The 21,831-nt window shown below is 35.0% G+C and overlaps 1 protein-coding gene across 1 annotated transcript in view; it reads right to left on the reverse strand.

The window, feature by feature from the left end:
* Positions 1–21,831, reverse strand: part of ARAP2 (ArfGAP with RhoGAP domain, ankyrin repeat and PH domain 2) — a 124,796-nt gene that overhangs the window by 45,735 nt on the left and 57,230 nt on the right. Inside the window, exons 12-19 of the mRNA XM_010574428.1 lie at positions 21,355–21,537; positions 19,440–19,614; positions 17,727–17,861; positions 12,650–12,794; positions 10,183–10,285; positions 9,336–9,534; positions 7,207–7,270; positions 1,392–1,555 (exon numbers count right to left, since the gene is read on the reverse strand). Of these exons, the coding sequence (XP_010572730.1) occupies positions 1,392–1,555; positions 7,207–7,270; positions 9,336–9,534; positions 10,183–10,285; positions 12,650–12,794; positions 17,727–17,861; positions 19,440–19,614; positions 21,355–21,537 (1,168 nt within the window). The remainder of the gene's footprint in view (positions 1–1,391; positions 1,556–7,206; positions 7,271–9,335; positions 9,535–10,182; positions 10,286–12,649; positions 12,795–17,726; positions 17,862–19,439; positions 19,615–21,354; positions 21,538–21,831) is intronic.

The following is a 21,831-nucleotide window of genomic DNA, read 5'->3' on the forward strand; positions in this document are numbered from 1 at the left end:
CCTCTAATTACTGTATATTACAGTAGCCAAAACGTTATTATTTTTTTTTTTTTAAACTCCTGGAAGTTTGGCATAGATGTGCAGACCTGTTTCTCTTTACAGAGGTGTTTCCCACATTCCCCACATTTCTTGAATCGTATTTTATACAAAACCCTGCTTTTCTTCTGTACCTGTCAAATTAAGCACTCTGTCAAAACCTATGGAATCATGTCTTATGTTCTTGCAATTCACTTTTCCTGTAATGCCCACAAGCACTGCCTTTGTGTTGTTACTGTCAGGAACAGCTGTGGGACCCAATAGTGTCTGTTATCTGTAGACCACAACTGAAACCAGAACCTTTACCATGATAACACAAAAACCTGTATGCATACAGGTAACGCATACAAATAATTCCTTCAGCTTTCACATGAGTATTTAAACACCCAGTAATGCTGATCTTGAAAAAAATATTTTTTTCCAATAAAGATCTAACTTATTTAAAAGACAGCAGGAAATTGAATTTTAATTTAGAACACACACAAGCGATTGTTCTGAGTGGCGGACATAATTACCCTGCTTTAACAACATTTCAGTGCATGAAAGTGTAAACTATACTTAGAATAATTCCTATTGCTAATGATTAAAAAATAATTTAGCAAAAACATGTTTTTCATCTTGTTTTTAGGCAACAGTTGTAACCCAGACACAATTACTGACGATAATGCAGTGTTGCCATATTCAAAAGTTATTCACTTAAACTTCAGTCACTGAAATATAAATTAGGCGCTCTCATACTGACGGAGGTTACAGACACATTTTTGCTGAAGACAGATTTGTACAGGGTTGATACACATTTAGCATTTCACAAGAAAACTGATGAATTTGCAGTAGTAAAAAGGACACAGACATCATCTGCATATGATGTAATGCTACAGAAAGTTACACTGGCAAAATTTACTTAAGCAGTAATTGACTGTGTGTCCTTAGGTTATTATGCTGAAAAACCAGCAGCCTTAAGACCAAACTCAGCTCCACAGATAATATCAGTTTCCCAGAAGATCTGCTGACCAGTCCAGGCCATAGCCTTTCCTAGTTCACATAGCTTATTTTCAGGGATGAAGTGCTCTGCACCAAGGCACTGGACCCCAAGGCTGAGCTACATCAGGCAAACAAGTCAATTTCTAAAATAGGAAGGTGTCTATAAGGGGCATCTACCAAGTTGTATTTCCCCAAACTGCCCATTCTCAGATGTGTGGCAGTGTACTTCACCATCACATCAAAAAGCGGTGAGGCTAACGAGGGGTATGGGTTTACTTTAGATAATATATAAACTCATTCAATAAGATCTGATGGTGTGGGGCCTTAGGTATTATACAAATGATCTTAGTTTGAATAAAATCCACTGTACTTACCATACTGTGTAACAAATGCTATACAGCTGTTCACTATTATAGGAACATCATTTTTGCTGAGCTGCTGATCTTGTAATGCATTACCATCTGTACCTGCTGCTTTTTCAATTGCAGTATACCAGACCATGAAATCCAGCTTCGTATGGCCATGGATGTACAGAGTTCTGAAAAGTATAAAAATATTTTGAATGCAGGAAAGGAATAGAAAACTGATGTTATTGTACTACAGCAACACAGCAGATGTCCATGAAAAATAAGAAATACTTAGAATAAAACATCAGGGCACCTTCCACCCCATAAAGCTGTGGTGGTGGCCTATTGTTACAGCATCTTGGTTTTTTCCAACTACATTTGTACTAGCAGTGTCACAATAAATGAAAGAAGATCCACAAACACTGTCACAGGCCTTTGAAAGGACCTGACCAACATTTTAATTACTCTTCTTCAATCTTGCTCCCACACTGTGCATTCATAAGGCCAACTAATTATTTTCCAAAAAATTATTAACTTTGCCTAGTCAAAAGTCTCTAGAGCAGTCACCTAAGAAAGCTAGACAAGTCAGAGAAACAATTTCAGCATATACTACAACACCATAAAAGAAAAGGGAGAAAAGGAAATTAAACCAATACCAGACACAATTCAGAATTCAGTCAATTTACTGTGGAAGTGGCTTAGAAAGCTCATCTCAAACCACAGTATTTTTGGCAGAGAGCAAGCACACATAGGATGCATTTAAATCACTAAAACATACAACAATGTACAAATAAGAAGTTTAAGCATTCCTTCGAATTTTAACACTTTCAGCCAAACTTAAAGGGTTTTTTCCTATTGGGAAACCATTTGTTGATCACCATGAACCTGGAAGGTGGCATTAAGCAGAACTGTACTCAAAGCACAGCAGAAGTGCTACGGAATTTCATGAGGTAAGAGACAGCTCTGCAGATCTACCTTCTGCTTTTCATGCCAACGTCATCATCTCTTCCACAGTTTTCAAGAGACAATAGTAACAAGTAGTAACAAATACCTGTATTTCTCACTGAACAAATTACCAAAATGTAAAGTTCTATTAAATGCAAGGCTTAAGACTAAGCATATAAACACAGGCGAAGTGTACTGATGTCCCATGTACCACAAAACTGAGCAACCTGATGTCAAGAATATTTCTAAGCTTATAGAAGTGCTCATGTTTGAAAGAGTTTTTACTTTAATGTTTACAAAGATTTAGCTATCATGCAGACTGACCACTTTGCAGACTCTGAACTGAAATGCATTCCTACAATATAAATTCAGCACCTTCTACAGTATGTTTATACATATGCTACTTCTTCCATTTCAAAAAATTGATAAATGGCACACACTTCGTAACAAATAGCAACAGTGACTATATGGTGAATACTGGCACAGTTTTTGCTCTGCTAAGTGTGAAGCACATACAGTCCACACCCAAAAAATTAATAATTTAAGTACTCAAACCAACAAGAAGGCCCGCCAGTGTAGATTTCTGCCTTAGTGAATTGAGGCAACTGAATTGGCACAAATGACTGTAGCAGTCCAAGATCACTTAGTCTCAACATGAAGGAAGTTACTGCTAAGCTTTTCAACTCTCTCATGGACTACCATCGCATCCTTCTGCACCAATAGTCAGACAAACAGCATACGTGAGCACACTTCATCCACAACAGTGCAAATGCTTACCTTTACCCCATCTTGCAAAGTCCACTAGCTTTAGCTATGTCTGTATGCTTTGTTGCACAACTCTTGCATTGGGAAAGCAGTGATACTAAGTGATTCTGGGTAAGGTTTGTGGGGAGGAAGTGTGAGAAACAGACATCAGCACAACTCAGTGCCCTCCAGCAACTTTCAAGTGATTCTAATCATCTATGTGTCTGAAAACAGAGGTACCAAGAAGCTATGCATTGCTATGAAATGGTGTTGGAATAATCAAACTGCAACTAAAGTATGGAATGGAATTAGTGGAATGGAAATTCCACTAATAATTACAGATATATAACAAAGGTCAGCAATACTTCTTCAAAGGATATTAAGGGTCTTATATCCAGCACTTCATACTGGAAGCACAAGTCCTTTCACTCATCTGAGTCTTAGATTATTTCTGGATTCTAGAATTTTGTGCTCATAACTGCATTTTACAAGAAATCTTACTACTATCATCAAAGGGTTAAGAAGAAAGCATTGTGATTAATGAACCATCAGCATAAAGAAATTGTGCCAGTATGCAGGGAAGGTTTACTATCTATAATAAGAAAGAGCCAACTACAAAAGAAGTGTAACAGAGAAAAAAAAAAAAAGCACCATCTGGATTACATTATGGTCTGAAAACATTCACTGACACCTAAGAGAGCACTTAAATGATTACAGAAAAAAAGAAACATTTGAAACTGAATTGTCTGCACAACTGTTTTTCCTTAAAGTACGGCATTAGAGATTTTACATTACATTATATATAGAAGATGTATTTCAAAATTACTGTATACAGCTGTTTTCAGACACCTTTCCTCTCTTCAATGTACAGGTTTCTCTGTTGACCTCTTTTGAGCTACATAGGAATAGCTTCTTCACCTCTCTACTATGCAACTTCTACCTGGATGGCAACAAGAGATCGAGTATCACCAGTCACTTCATGAATTTTACAAATAGCAGAGATAATGGGGAAAAAAAACGCAAACTGAATATGGAGCAAACCAGAGGACATCTCTGTGTGACAAAGGGAACTGTCAGACACAGAAATTTGGAAAATGGTTTGCCACTTCTAGCAAGAAGTCAAGAAGCATCTTAACTATGAAAGCGGAACATAAGACAAGGTGAACGACCACCTGATTATGGCATAAAGAAACAGCGTTGTGAAAGTCAGGATTTCCAGCTGGGTTGGAGATAGTTGGGACAATATGTTCCAACAGAGATCAGAGTGCAATAAAATTTCAATAGGTGCTATAAAAGGGAGTGTGTTCCTCTCTAATTTGCTTTAGCAAATATACCCAAAGACAAACACGAAACATCTTTGAAATCTGAAAAAAATAGTCTAGAATTATAAAAAGTCTAGGATTATTGTGAAAATTTAGGAAGTACACTGAGCTTCAAAAACAGCAACAATCTTCAAAAGAGGAAGTCTTGTTGCTTTGAAAATGTTTTAGCCTGGTTCAGCCTCCCATAATATGCTATTACTTTGCAATGTATAACACGATTACCACTTCGTATTTCTGAGCTGGTAGTCTTCATTCGCTGAACATGTCAGATAGCACCTTGCTGTTCATTTATTCTCTAAGTAAAAAACAAGGTAGAGGAAGAAGGGGGAAAAGGGGGAGGACTGGATTTTATTCATACCTACAACACTTCAGAAAAATCTCACACGCCTTTTGGTAGTATTCTCTCTGAATTCTTATATTTTATACAGGCTGGAAAGTGTTATGCACCTTGCATCCCAAAAATCAATGTAAACTCTTCCTCTCAGTAGTTATGGATCAGATGAATGTTAAATTTATGTACCCCAAGAATTTAACATACACATAAATTTACTAAGTATTTTTAAAAAGTCCAGAATTCATAGATTTCTTACATTATAATTATTTCAGCAGTAAGAGTTGAAGTTTTTGTAGTTCTGAAACTGTTTACTTGTGTATGCAATAACTCTTAAGTGAGAAGTCCATTTGTAACAACTTAAGAAATTCTTTCGCCTAGAGTAGCCATATGAAAAAGTGTCAAAAAAAGGTACATGGTACATGTAATGTATGATTTTCCCTAATTAATCAACCCAATGACTGAGACTTGAAAAAAAAAAGGTGTATTTGTAAGTAATGGGAAGCTAGTTTGAAGTCAGTAACGAAAACAACAGAACAGTATGAGTTTCAGTAGGAAAATACTCAAGGTATTTTCATCGTTTCTTCTAATAAAATTTAGCAAGATGCTGTAAGACATCAACCACATTTATTTCTTCATGCAGAAAAGGGGGGCATTGTTTGTTTTGGTTTTTTTTCCAACTTAATTCTGGAAAAATCTTTCTTGTTTCGTTTCATTCTTGCAATACTGTTTTTTTCAGATTTTATCATTTAACCTGTGTTCAGGTGACTAACAAATTAACATGAAAGTTGTCAATAGATCAGTATATAGGGTCCCTTCCAAGTGATCAATCTGTGCCAAAGTTGGCATTAGACAAGCACTGCTATAAAATAACACACAAAATAGGAAAACCTAGAAAGTATGGTATCTCATTTAGTTGCTGCTGATGACATCTCAAGGGTATTAATTAATTTATCTAGGGTTTGGAGGGGCAGAAGGAGGATTGCTGGTTTTGTTTCCATTTACAATAATTGAGTCTCAAGATAAAGGTGATTTTATACTTAATCATTTTCCCCGTTCACACATTAAACTTCCTATCACTGCAAGATGCAGTAACATGCAACTGGCTGAACACCTGGATACTTTTGGAGTAATATCCTAAGAAAGAATCACTATGCCAAAGCTTATACACCCATATGGCTTTTAATGGTTAAGATAATGTGAACACTATGCATTTAAATTCTTTATGGCAGACTTCAGTGAAGAAAAATTAAATATATTCATGGCCACCATAAATCAGCCAGTGCCCCTGTTGAAATTATTTTCAAATAATTCAGAATTTCCATTAAACTATTAAAGCAGTTTGGGGAAAACTTACCCCCACTTGACAGAAATATTATAATGAAAGAAATAATAAAAGTTGACTTGGAGCTAGAAGTTTTGCTCAGCACTGGTATCTATGAAATTAGCTGCACAGTTTGATTCATCTATTGGACTGCACCTTGAATAGGATACCTCGGGTTCCCTGTTGGTCTATGCAGCTTACTTAATACTGAATCTTTCAATATTCTTCTTTGAAAAAAAAACCAACAGGATAAAGTGTTTGTTTCTGATCTGCATCACCTTACTGAATTCCAGAACAGTATCTCAGGAAGAGTTAAAATTTAGAACACACAAGTTACAATGAGCTTCTCCAAGTTTCTCCAAATCTGAATAGATGTCAAAGGTATCTGTGGGGTTTTTTTGTTTCCCCAACAAAGAAAAAAACAATCGTCCTTTATTAACCTATTATTGGTTGTTCATAAGACTGTGTAAACACTGCACCACTTCTTACACAGAGGTTTGCCCAATAATCTATCCCCGAAATAAAAAAAAAAAAAAAAAACCTATTACAAAATAAGAATTATTTTCATCTTTAAATTTGTACCCCTATTATGAGGCAGAAATATCCTACCTCACTTCAGGTTTCAACCTCCCATATCACTATATTTGATGGAGTCATCTCATCAGAATACTACCTACTGGGAAGCAGGTATGTTTGCTTCACAAGTATGTTTTTTTCTAGCTAGTATGTTGTTAACTGAGATCAGACATTACAATAAGACTAACCAGGGGACTCATACATACCCTCTCAATCCTGACCTACACAGATGGAGACACAGAATTCTGGGACATAAGAGTGATTAAAAAATTCAGAAGTGGTAAATGCTCCAAAGAGGTACTCTTTCTTTACAGGGTAAAAGAAGTTAGGTCCTTTTGAAGAAACCATTATTGGCAGACTAATCTGACTGGGAATAATTTTCTCAGTGGGAAAACTGCTTTTAATTAAGCAGTACTTGTTAGCATTTCCTGACACAGACATAAAATGTAATTAATACACAAAGACTTTCCCTCCTTTAAAAAGTCTGGAAATTTACTCTCTCTAGCAACCACAAATGAAAAAGCTCCATGACTGATCAGCAAGAATTCTAAGACATCAATATAAAAGCAGATCAAAGCTTTATTCAGATGGGAACCTTACCTTCCTTTTTCAACGAGCAGCAGGACATCTATTTTCTCTCCATTTTGCATCACAGTACTGATTGCTGAAAACAAAACACATACACAGTCATATGATCTACACAGACACATATATATAGACAAACACATGCATACACATATAGATATGTTTTTTCAAAATGTTCTTCAGTGACAAAAGGAACATGGAATTCTTAAACATTATAAATAAAGAATCCTGCTGACAATAGAAACAATACTCCACAAAACACCACAATACACTCACATTTACAAGAAAAAATAATACAGAAAATTATAAAGAAAGGTTAAACACATACTTTAAGTGTGAAAACATGCTACAGTGCTTTATTATATTAAAATTAAACTTGTAAATACAAGTTTTAGAAGACAAAGATTCAGAAGTAAGCTGGAATTTTTAATCCATTAATCTACTTGTACCCTAATGGCTGCAGATATTTAGAATAACATATGTTATCTTATACTGTGAAGATCACTGCCACCCTTCTTTATGTTGCATTATGCTATTCCTGCTAAAAAAAGCACCCTGCAAAACACCTACATTTTACATAATACAGAAAATACATCTGGATAGTTTCAAGTAACAGCGCTTATAAAACTATATTGTACACTATACTACGAACAGTAAATTAAATGTAACCTGTTTACTAATTTAAAATTCTGAAAAGTTAATTCTTTCAAAGTTTAGGTCTTATATATAATCCACATCTTATCTCAACTAATTCCCAGAGACAGTAAAGCCCTGAATATCAATGAAGCTCAATAAACCTATTCTGATGCATATTATATGATTTTTTTGTATCACACATAATCCTGGCCTCATTTGCATTTACTGAGTCAAATATCAAGAAGATAAGTGACCATACTTCCACTCATGATTCATTATTCGGCAAGTTTCAGTTATACAATTCAGTCTTAATAGTGGAACAGATTTATTTAGGGGAAACCAGAAATCAAAGAAAAGATAGGAGTATGGATATATAATATTTCCAAGAAATACAACTCTGTTATACAACTAATATTTAAAAATTAAAACCCAAGCAAAAACTATTTTCAACCGAAAGCTAAAAGTGTGTTTCATTTCTATACTTGAGATACACACAGTTTTTGGATGCTTTATATAATTAGGGTAGGAGCAATTACAGTTGCATTATAAAAATTAATATCAGAACAGTTCTCCTACTGCCTAACCTTTTAATTTTGAATCAAGATCAAAAAGTATTTACAACTTAAAACATAGCTAGAGGCATAAAAATATTCCTGATTAAAAACCACCTTCACAGTGTTATTCACAGCAAATGTAAGGTGGCAGTAAATAAACAGTAGAAAGCCCAATGGCATTTAGGCAAGTTCCTGCAAAACAGTCTGCAATCTGACAGCATTTACGAAGAGGATCATCAATAAAGACATAAACTATCTTCTCTATGTTACTTTAACAGAAAATCTCATATTATTTTTACTTTCCTACATAACATAGTGCCTTGTTCAATATAAAACCAAGTAGGGCAGATATGCTTAAAGAGAATTCAGAGCATAATTACAGACAACGATATAAAATTGGTCATAGAAGACCATTTGTATAAATATTCTTATCTTTCCACATCATGATATTGAGCAAAGAATATTTTTAGTATCAGAAAAAAAGAAAAGTCTATTAGTCTGTGAAACAGTTTTCCAAGAGAATTATAATTTTTCTAGTACATTTCAGTATTTTAAAAGTAGGCCTGTCAATCACCTCAAGAATACGTTCTGCAGTGAGTATTTCTGCCCTGTCAAAAATATGAGACAATAATCCCAAAAGGTTATATATTATTATTCAATTCTATACTCTTGTAAGAAAGACAGTGCTGCAACTGGAACAAAAATTGTCTTCATTCATTATGAAGCTGTGAAAAATCTCTCTAACATGTGACACTAAGTAGGGAAAAAAATCCAAGACAGAACTTTACCAACTCCATATATAGATGAGAATTGGAAGAGCATCTGGCTCATGCAAAGTAATAGTTACTGAGCTCCCTAATGTTTATGATTTTAAAATGCAATAGAAATGTCCTTAACAGTGAATTAATTATGTACACTATTTCCTGAATTCTAGATGTTAAGCAAAATTCTTACTTAGTTCTTGCAGCCTCCTTAGATATATGGAGTCTTCTTCAGCATTCTCCATTTCAAGACAAAAATAAAGGCTCGACTTCTCTATAGCAAACCAGCCTTTTCTCCACTGATCCAGGTTATGGCAATCTTTGTAGTACAGCTGGCCAATCAGGTCACAGTCTCTCTCTAATAAGCATTCAGCCACAGGAGGAACAAAATGCTACCAAAGAAAATGGGGTGAGTCAGATGAAGAAAAAAAACCCTCTTCCCCTAAAAAAAAAAAAAAAATCAAGATATTGCAAATCTATAAGATTCAAGGATGAAAGCCACAGTTAAAAAAAAAAGACTTTCAGATATATCATTCATAAACCCATATATACACTAAATTTAAATTATAAAATCAAGTATAACATTTTTTCCATTCATACTCTACAATTCAACCATTTTTGCTTTTTCAACTACAATTGATTTAATTAGTAATGGGACTATTAGCATTTGGTACTGTATAAAATACAGTACTGCTTTATGAATTCTGTTTCAGCAAATAAAGGAATAGAATTGCAACCATAAACAACTTGGCTGAAATAAATTCATATAGCGTATGTCTTTATACTAGAGCACCTTTAATATATTCTTAAGGTTGGCATTAAAATGTTGCTTCAATTCTTTTTCCATTTTATTTTATTATCTTGTTTCAAACATTAAATCACAGAAGTTATTTCTTCCTGCTGCACAAGAAACCTTTACACACACGATAGATCAGTATTCATCAAGAATGGCTTCTCAGAGGATTTTAAGCTAACAATGACACTTTATTCTTTGTGCAAAGGCTCCTGGCCTAACTGGAAAAGATAATTATCAGTATTACCTTAGCTATTGCCCAAGTCCATTTTCTTTGTGAATATGCAGTTTCAGCTCCAAATAGAAAAACACGTTCTGACATTAAGTAGATTTCAAAGGTAAAGATGTCCCTAAAGCAAGCAAGAGGAAAAAGGCAGCTGTATTTAGTCTTCATAACAGTAGACACACAAGAGTCCCATTTCTCTCTCTCTTTTTTCATTATTTCATACCTATGGAATGGAATCCATCTGCATTTCTCCTCCAATCTTAAAAGTACAACCCAGCTAATAACAGAGTATTTTATAACACAACACAATCAAAGTGCTTTTCAGGTCAATAATATGTGTTTAGAGGCTACTGTATAATAGTTTTTTCAGTAATTCTGAAATTAATGAAAATGTTTACATATAGTCATTAAAATTCATGGGAAATTTTTGCTTTTGCAAGTTCATGTGATTTCAGCAAGTATATTTTTATGATGCATTCAAAACATTTTGTTAAGGTTTAATATAAGCAGACCAACTCATTGAATGGGAAGTTGTAAGCTACCACAGAATCATAGAAATGTTGGTTCAAAGGGACTTTACATGTCACTTGGTCTAATCTGCTCAAAGCGGGACTATCACTAACCATAGAACAGCAATAAAAAGCTTTGAAAACCTTCAAGGATGGAGACTACTATTTCTCTCAGCAACCTCTTCCTGTTCTCCACCACCCACCCTTCTAATGAAGAGGCTTTTCCTATCATCCAGCCTGAACCTCCTAGGGTGAAATGCGTGGTCACTGCCACTTGTTGTAATGCCTGCCACCACCAAGAAGAGTTTGGTTCTGTCGTGTTTATGACTATGCTTTGAATTTGCTGTAGCTCAAGAAGTTCTTAAAGGTTTTGGGGGGATGTTTCTTGGGTTTTTTCTTTTTAAAAAGTATATCATTATTTAAACAGATGGATCCTGTTTTCCCTTTTTTAACTGACAAATAATAAGGATAGTAAAAGAAGAAAAAGCGAACCAGCTGAAATTGGTGTGGAATTCAAGAAATAAATGTCTTGCTGGACTTAGGGCCAGTCTTTAACTCATAAATTATGGTTCACCAATTTATAGTATGATTTCATTTGTGCCCTCTCCCTAGAATCCATATAGATGGAGTATGCTTTTTCCTTTCAGTGCTGAAGACTGAGATTTGTCTACATCTGGAGAACTGAACATGAGTCAGTTCTCTCATTTTTAATAACCACTTTGAAAATCATATGTAAATACTTAATTCTGACTAACAGACTAGACATTTTACGGACTGATTATTTCACTACATGAAATATCAAATTTAGGAAAGTTTCTTATAAAACTACCCAATTACAGGTAAAGTACAGCAGGAAGTTACTCATTCCCTGAAAGTGAAATATTCAGCCAACATGTTTTTAATTTAGGTATTAGCCTGAAGCGGACCCATTCGGAGCTGTAGCAAGCAATAGGTTGGATTCAATGACAGAAGAAGAAAGTGGTATTTTTCTTTTTTCTGGATACCACAAAGCTATGCTACTCCAGAACAGTGAAGGCCATCTCCACTGTATTTTACAGCATGTCAAGGCATCGCCATGTTTCAGGGTATCTCCCCTGTGAACGCCCTTTATCTCTATAGTAGCTAAAGTCATTTCTTCCCATTATCTTTTCCAGAAGCTTACTGAATAGACTCTGTTTTCTTTGCAGACACTTTTGCTTTGTAATTACAAGCATTACAGTAGTATACTGTAGAAAGATCTTGTTATTTTACATACACACACACATAAAGAAATTTGAAAGGAAGTGTTACGGAGTTTGTTAGACAGATCCAAAGTATAAACAAAAATGTTGCCCTAAAGAAATCAAGTATCACTGGGATGCAACTCCGATTTAGGTGAATCTCCACGACATGTTTTTAATGCACAAATGGGATGTGAGAGAGGTATAAAAGAAAAACAAGACCACAAAAAAGTTATCTTCAAACTAACACAACGTTCAACAGTTACACTGCTGTCCTCAGCTGCAGAACAAAGAATGGGTTTCAAAGACCAATAGATCTGTGACCAAAACGAAAAGCATTGTGGTGAACTCTAATCTGCTGCATTATTATCAGTAAGAAACAAAGCAAGCATTTTGGCTTGAGGCAGAGGTCAATCCCAGAAAGAAAAATGAGTATTAAGTGTTCAATTTATCATCATGTAACCTTTTAAGCACTGAGATATGCATTACAGTTCTAATAAGAAACAGATGTATCTAATTTATGCTGCCCTTTTAAATTACCCTAATGTTTTCATTATATCACTGTGGAAAAAAAAAATAATTAAAAAATCCCCAAATACCACTTTGCACTTATTTCTTGAAGTCAACATAAAACAACTCAGCTTTTTTTTCTGAATTGCATGTTCAAAATTCAGGAACAAATGAACAATTCTGAAAACCCAGAATAAAATCTTTGAAATACCTGAGTTTGTTTATTGAAATATTAATATAGGAACCTACCCTCTATTTAAAAAGGAGCCTGACTTGTGCAGTACAAGACAGATAACTTCATTGACGTCAATCATACCATTAGGAGTGGTAGTTTTATCATTTTCATAGTAGCTCAGAAAGCCACTTTCCAAAGTGCACCATCTTTTGTTGCAATCTGCAATTAAAGAAGTAAGAGAACAGTCAGTTGGCATAATAATAAAAATTACCTCTTCCTATAGAAGTTGCCTCACAGGATGCATAGCTCTGTTGTAACAGTAATACAATTATGATGCAACCTCAGTCTCATTGACTTCAGTGGGCCAGGAATTCAATGTCCGTCCTGATGCTACTTAACCTACAGAAACTCTAGCACATGGTAATTTAAGAATAGAACACTTATTTTTACTGCACAAGTATATTAAATGGCTTCATAAGTTAACTTTACCATTGTATAGGGCTCTTACTTCACTTGCTGTGGAACTTGATGGAGGAAAAGCTAGTACACAATACCATCTTACCATGTTTAGCAGAAGAGAGTTAAAGAAGCAAAAAGAAATCATGCTACAAAGTTAGAAACACTAAAAGCTACAAGAACAATATATTCTGACAAGAGTTGATAGCAAAATGAGTGAGTGAATCATGGTATGCAGTAGCAAAAAAGGGCTACTCTTTCTTTCATGTTACTGGAGCTAGAGGCCAAAACCAAGTCAATCTGTCTTCCATTGTTTGGTAATGCTTGGGTGTCCACTCACTGTCACAAGATCAAGGAAAACAATTTAAGCCTTTCAAATAGTCTAGAAAAAATAATATCAGACATGCCAGAACTTGTATCCATTGCACACTACTAGAAAACACAAGGAAAACACTATCAGAAGTTGTGTTATTTAACATGATTAAATTTTTTTTTTTTTTAAATATGCTACCAGGATGACAAACTGAAGAACAGAAAAAATAACAGAACAACCCTTTCTAGGTACATCAGTGGTTGAGCTCAATTCTCTCCTACTGCAGGCCTAAGTGTCAGATAGTAATGAAATTGTACAGAATTTATTCCTGTATACTGGGGGAGATAAATGGATGCATCATAGACAGGCGGTAGCTATAGCCATTTCAGGATGGCATGTTCACATTATAATGAATTGGAGATCTCTCTTGTTGCTATTCACATATATAGCTGGCAAGGGTAAATTCATTTAGCAATACTGTCATTTACGGGATGCTAACATTTGTAGGGTGCTTTCAACATGTAACAATTTACAGTTGCTGAGCATGGTTAAATTACCTAGTTAAGAATTCTACCTTCAAATAACTTTGAATTAGATATGTTGGAGTATCCAGTAATTGCCATCTGCAGTTTTAAAAAGAAAAAACAAACAAACAAACAAAAACCCAACAAAAACCAACCCCTCCTCCCCAAACCAACCAAGGTGGAGCGGAAAAAATCTGCAGAGCAACTTAAAAGTATTATTTGGCATATTTAATTAAGACCAAATGTCTACCCCCTCTTATGAACCTAAAATATGAATACAGCACATGACATAGCATATTAATGACTATCTGCTACTCAAAATATTCATGCATTCATTCTAGCTTACATCTAGTTCTTAGAATATAATTTGAGGTGCACCTATTCCCACCACTGCACAGAAGCAGGTCCTAAGAGAAAATACTCTGTTTATTTCTACAGTCTTAAAATTCCTATACAGCTGCAAATATTCTGGTAAAGTATTTGTGAGAATTTGGTAAAATAGCTCTGGAAAAAAAACATTAAAAAAATCAAACAAAAAAACAAACTGCAGTTGTAGTTAGCCAATACTTAGTATATTATCTGATATTAGTTTTTCTGTTGTTTGCTATATGATTTATACATGTTTTATAAATCTCAGTACTATTTCATTAGTACTTATTTGCATCATGCTATTTGCTATCTAGTTCTATCTATATTCTGTCTAAATACACATTTTAAATACTAAAATAAACAAAAGACAAAGCATTTGAAAATGTATAGGTTTACAGAGGTTTTGATTGTTTAGGTTTTTTCGTCCCCCAGCTTTCCCCCCTCCCATCCCACAAAGCCTATTCTACAAAACAGCTCACTGCTTCAATATTCATTAAACTGTTACAATGCCCAAGGACGATTTTGGAACCTCAAGGCTTTTAACAGGGATACATAAAACCTTTTACACTAAAAACAGAAGCAAAAAAAAAAAAAAAAATCAACCTGAGCCACTAAACCTCTAACCTTTACTTTTGGATCTGCTACATCAAAATAGCACCAATGTTTGAGCTCTCTTCCTGCTGATCATCAACAGCTATTAATTAACAACAACTTTCCTCAAAAGTTACGCACGCCTGCTGAAACCACTGATGCTGCTATAATGAGAAGTACACACGAAGCTGGCTTACTCTCTCTCCTGCATTATCTGAAACATAATGAAAAGCTAGACCATATTGCCAGGTGTTCCACCTGGTTGTTATAAAACCTGGGTTCAATTCACAGCACTGAATGATTTCTTGAGTATCCTTTTACCATTAGGGCTCAGCCCACAAAGGGATAACAGTTTTCTGTGACAACAAACACAGCACTTAATTTTCAGCCTTTGGCACTAAAGGCAAGGCTGACAACTGCCTCAGAGATTCGTAACACCGAGGAAGAACTTAACGGTAGTTTAATGGTTAGACAGCTTAACAGGATTCTGGCTTGCAGCCCTTTCCACAAACAGCATTAAAAAAAAAAAAAAGAAATAAATCAGTAGATCAAAAGCCCAAAGTGCTTTGGGACCAGGCCCAAAATTTAGACAAGTGCTGTAATCCCCAGTGAGAGAATGGTGGCTCCCTCTCTGGCCCAGTTAGTTCGCAGCAAGTCAGAACTGTTTCAACAGGAAAGCTTATTTTTTTTTCTCTCTAGAACTAAACAGCTAGGTCATTTTGGGGGGTAATGTGACCTTCTTATTTGGATCTTTACAAGCAGAGGAGGGAACTGAAACTGTATCTCCCACACATTAGTACTCTAACCATCAAGTTATTTTCTAAAGACAGTAAGATGGAAAAAAAAAAATATTGCCACCTAATCCCAACAATCTGCGATATGCATATCCCATATTATTTCATGTTAATGAGATTTTATAAATGTAGAAACAGTTCTTGATGTAGGGCAAAAAATTAATACAGAAGGGAAAAAAAAAGATCATGTGTTTTATATTTTAAATAGCAAAAAAAACCCTTTTGTCATAATACTTCTTACACATGGCTGAGATACATTAGAGCCCTCAAGGAAGAGCAGCTTCTAATTCAAAATTGCAGAGGGTTTTTGTTGTTGTTGAAAGGATGTTATTATTACACCTTCCTCCCTTGTCCCGTTTGTCATTTGTCTTCCTGAACTGCAAATGGTCAGGGAAACCTATCTTCCTAAGTATCTGTAAAGCACCATCCCAAAAACATCAGTCCTGACAAACACATGGGTAATTCAACATTAATGCAAAAACAAAGCCAACAAACACCCCCCAAAAAAATCCCCCCAAAAACCAAACCACAGAACATCTACTATCTACAAAACACCATCACAATTTCAGAGGCCAAAACCTGAGCAGAACGAAATCTGGTTCCTTTCCATTTACTGTATGTTCCTCCAAGTACTAAGTGCAATGCTAAGCAATTGACTACAAGCTTTCAAAGCAGCTTCATTTCTGCCCACTAAAAACTTATGATGGAAGACAGTCAAAATTCAGTTGTTTCTTGTCTGAGGGGTTTCTTCATAAATATTTTTAAGGTATCCTACTAATGATGCTCACTCCCACTGCGTCTCCCCAAAAACCACTACAGGAGACATTCTGTGAGCATTTATAGCTAAATCTTCAATCTAGACAGGTATTTACAAACTTATACTGCACTTCTAGCATACCATTGTGTTAGAAGAGAACAGTAGTATTGCCTTATGGGGTCTTTTTTTTTTTTTTTTTTAAAGTTTTTTTACTAATACAGATATAGATACCCACAACACAGAGGACAAGGTCTGGACTACTTTAGTAGTGAGGTTTGCAGTTATTCCTTTCTTTCCTGAATAAGTTCAGTGCAGTTTCAGAACAATCCTCAAGCAAGTCCTGTCTAGCAGCAGTCCTCTGCCACAACAGGTGTCTTTGTTAACAACTGCAAAGTTGCTAGGAAATGCCTGTGATCAGGGATTAGTTCTGTTTATCCCCTGATGCTTTCAAGAATTTTGACTCACATTAACATATAGATTCTTCAAAAGCATATTTAAATAGAAGTTATGTGCTTTAACATGCTTTAATCTCCACTAAAGGTCTTAAAAGCATACACCATGAGAATATGGACATAATCATACAAAAATATGTATATACCAACACAGGATGCTGTGTCAAGATTTTAGGAGTAATAAACTCAACCATGAATCAGCCTGGATTTTAAAAATCCACATAATTTGTTTGTTTAGATGGAAGAAAAATATAGGAACACAACTGGGGAGAAAAAAAGGAAGAAAAAAAAGCTAGGAAAATTATCTGATAACATCTCTCAAAAAAAAAATCACAGAAGACTGATATACACAGAAGACCATGTATATCTACATCTACGGTGACATACACACATTTTCACCCTACAAAACTCAATTTGTTGTAAAGTTGTTGGAAGTACTCATTTCTACTTGGTATACTTCTAAAATTTGTGAGCTTGAGAAATATCCTAGGTGTTAGCCATTTGGACTCTTACTAAGAAGTCAGTAATACTTTTAAATGATTTCTGGAATATTATCATTTTAGATGGAAACTACTTTTTGGCAGTTAGTAGCATCCATCTAAATATAATTAAACTGAGAAGTATTTCCAAGTGTTTTTTATTTATCAGTAACTGTTGTTAACTGAGTAATTTTTCAGTTGTTCAGTTTTCTTCTACTGTCAACCACTGCATAAAGAGAACAAGACAATCAGTATTTTCTTTATCTGAAAGAGGTCTACCAAATCAAAAGAGGATATGTCATATCAAAGACCTTTTATCTTTTTAAAAGGTAATGCAAGAAGTTAAAAAGAATCAAATTCATCCAAACCATACATATTCCTGTATTATTCAAATGCATAAAGTAAAAGTGAAATACCTTCTTTTAATTTCTTCTCTGTAAGAACCTTAGCAGTATTAGAAGAAACTTTGTATAAGAATTCACAAAGAAAGGTGGAATGTGAGGAATCTTCAGAGAAGCCACTTTCAAAACAAGTATCATAGTTTGGGAAATCTATTAAAAGACAAAAGGAGTAAGTAACATACAGAACTTCAGTTCTATCAGTTATAACCATTTCTCCACAGGTCTTTCTAACTGCGTATCTGTAGTTATGTAGTTGCTCTGTAATATTTTTACTACAACACAGATAGATCTTACTGATTTATTTTTATAATTAGAGTAAAATTCTTACGAATTCATAAAAAAAATTGGTTCACATTTGTTACAACATTGCCGTTGTCTACCACTGCTTGCCAGTGTAATCTAAAACACAGTTTTCTGGTGTACTAAGCTTTTATTTTCATCCCTTATGTAACACACTTCAACAGAAGGGAATTGTTTCTCTTGAGGGCTTATCTAGAAGTTTACCACCAATTCTGGCAGCAGACAGACAATGATTCCGAGAACAACTGTCAACCTGCAATGACCTCCCTCTCCCTGAAGAGAAGAATAAACACTAGCACCAGCACATGGTGATGCTGCCTTGGCTGGCAGGCTAAAAGTAGAAAAGACAGAGCCAAGACAAGCAAACTTCTCTCTATAGCCTTAGGACCACTTGAGAGCATAGCCAGCAAAAAAAACCCAAAACAAACCATAGCTGCATGTTTGCACGTGACTGAGCTCAACATCCTACAATCCAGTGCCTGGCACCTGTGACACAGCAATGCTCAGGCACAACTTAAAGCACTGTGTTTGCTCTAGGAAGCCCTAAATCATTCCTGCGTTTCCCACTAAAACTTTTGCTGTTCAGCCTATGCAGTGTTACTTTGCAGAGTGGCACAAGACAATGGAAAGCTGGTCCAGGAGTATGTCCACAACGCTGGCTGCAGTATAGCATAGATAATTTTTTCCAGTGTAAATCTGCATGTGAACTTTCATTCCCAGACTACTTCATATGCTGTACAGCCCTTTTAAAAGGTAAGCTCAGGCACATCCATACTCTACAATTTATTTATTTATTTTTAAGAATAGCTTTCTGTTTTCAAGAGCCTCATAAATGTCACACACTGCAGCCAGAACTGTTGACTTTCAAGGCTGAAGTTTATCATGTGCTCCAAGCTGTACAGAAGTTGTGATCTGAAAAAAAAAAGTTTCCTGGGATAGATCATATTACAGGTTCAAGAAATGAGTTTTTTGGGGGGAGGAGAGTTTGTGAAAAGACAGGTAAGTCTGTGTGCAGTACGGGTAGATATCAAATTAAAGAATTTTTAAGAAAAAAACAAATCCCCGGATGAATACTTTAGATACATGTTAACTGTATATACCCATTTTTTCCAGTAAAAGCCTGATAATACTGGCAGAGCAGATGTCATTTTTCATCTCTGTTATAAATAAGGGTATAAGGCCTATGAGTTATCACTGGCTTTTTTATTATTTCTTTAAAGTCCTAAACTTGATTTCTGAGCAAAATAAAAGTAACTTGTACACAATTACATACACTGTCTACTGAAATACAGTTAATGGCATCACAACTCCCCCTCCGCTATACCACTGCTGTTCAACTCAATGCCAATTTTTCTTCCGAATTCCTTCCTTCCTTCTCTTTTGCTCAATATAAAATTAGAAGATCAAAACAAATACATTGTATCCTACCTGAGAACTTATTATGGTACAGGAATTCCATTTGCAGTCTTTGTCCAGCTTTCTTGGCTAGTAAGTATGGAGTACTGTAAACAGGGTCTCCAGTGGCACACATAGCATCAGCCCCACTAAACAGCAACATCAGAGTTTCTAGCACATCTTGTTTAACCACGGCAGCACACAGGGCCTTATCATGGAGAGAGAAAATAAGAAGTCTGTTCAAATTAGAAAGTTATTGGCAACAAGTACATGTAATTTAGATGCAAATCCCTTCACCTCCAATATAGTTCGCCTGCATTTTCAAAGACCATAAACATTACGAAGTAGCAGGAATCATGAAGTATGGTCTGAATCTAGAAAAAAGCAGCAACAACAACAAAAGAAAACCCAAAAACATAATGACCATAACAAACCTTTTTTTTTAACTTTCTTTCAAAAAGTTGGTCCAAAACCTTAAAACTAAGAGTAGCTCCACAATTACAGCAATCAACTTCATAACAATTTCTATGATTTAATATGTATTTAAATTATTTAATGAATGCATTTTTCTGAAATTATTAAGAAGTCACTCAACACAAGAATACTACTCTAAAATTCAGCTGCTCTAATAAACATACAAGCATCCAGTAAGCATGAGATGACAGGGCAGACAGTTCAGTAAAAATTCCAGAATTGCTCGGCAATGACCACCTTATTACACTGCAATTTCACGTCTCTATAGAGAATTTGACCATTACATCTGATATTTTTCCCAGTGGTGAAATGATTAACTGACAGACACCCTTCCCCCTTCCACCAACAAAAAATACAGACTTCAGAAAAATCAAGCCTGTAAAACACCAAGTAATTTTCTGTGGTCCTCAGTTACAATGTTAAATAAAGTCTCTTGCGCAGCTGCTACCAATAAATAGAAAACAAACCAAATGTTTTATTTTGCAAAGACATAAAGAGCTCCCCATGAAGCTCAAAAATGTTTCCCAATTCCAATTAAATTCAGAAAACCTAAATTCAGACTATACAGTGAGATGGTTCTATACTTTGGCTAGAGATGTTTTAATGCAACTATTCTTTATATGCCCTTATTTTAACTTTTTATGTGTATAAATAACATACAACTTATAAAACATACAGAAAACACAATAACCACTGAACAAATGAGACCTTTCAAGTTCAAGCCACAGTAACTTCTAAATGTTACTGCCTCCCCACAATCTCTGCATACCCTTTGAGACAATTTGACTCATGTAATTGAATGCATTAGCATTGCAATATATATGCATTTAAAGTCTTCTATATTCATAAACCCTAAACAATCATGACTCTGAAATCAACAGATATCAAAAATTGCACAGAAATTGATAATTATAATTAGCATTTTCCACTTTGTAACTGTAAAGAATTTGTGTTATTTGTGTAAAAGGAAACACTGAGAACACACATTTTTTCATCATGAATTTTAGCTTGTTTCATTTTCAATTAGCTAAAAGCTACTACATAAGTGTGCATGAGCTACTTTCACCATAACACTGAATCATCAAATGTACTGGAATGTTAGATGTCAGACATACAAGATATCAAAAACACGTAAAGAAGGAATCTAAAGAAGTGAAGTGGGAATTTGCATTCCTCAAGTGTACATTTGGAGAAAAATAAAGATCCATACTCATTGATGGCTCTGCAAGATGTATCACAGGCACCATGTAGATACCATAACCTTCTACAAACAAACTAACTGGAAAAAACTTAGGAACTAAGAAATCACAAAATGACTCCTGCAAAGGCTCCAAAACAAGCCTTATTCAGCACTGTGAGAACGTCACTCTGGATTCCAAATTTATTTCTCACCAGATTAACAAGATGATGAAATTGCACACAGATACAATAAAATGCAAAAGGTATGGTATGGGCTTACCCGTTCTAGTATTACCTTATTCAACTGTTCCTTGGTTTTGTAGGGAAAAGGTGCTTTCCTGAATTTTCCCTCTTTGTATTTTTGTGTAATGAATGCTACCCTTTTTTCTGCAGGGGCATCCATATGCAGCTCTTCATCTGGAGGAAGATTTCCTGCCCAAAAACTGTTTGCCCTCTTATTTCCAATGATGATGAAGAGCTAGATGAGGTGCAAGAAAAAAAATAAGCAAAATAGCATGAAGGATATGAAGCTATCCTCTAAATAGTTTTCAGCTGCTAAAAGTTGAAAGTTATTAAAGAAAAGAAAATTGCCTGCAGGAGACAGAAGCCCTTCTCAGTCACTGCCTATGGCCATCTATAAATTAATAATAAAGTCTGTAGTCATCATTTGCCATCAATAGCAACTAAGCTTTACAAGGCTAACCAGTTATAACATTTCAATTCATATTAGAAAATATGAGTAAAACATCAGAAAAGACTGGCATATGTTTTA

The sequence above is a fragment of the Haliaeetus leucocephalus genome, unplaced genomic scaffold (assembly GCF_000737465.1).
Source record: "Haliaeetus leucocephalus isolate CR32 unplaced genomic scaffold, Haliaeetus_leucocephalus-4.0 Scaffold439, whole genome shotgun sequence".
NCBI lineage: Eukaryota > Metazoa > Chordata > Aves > Accipitriformes > Accipitridae > Haliaeetus > Haliaeetus leucocephalus.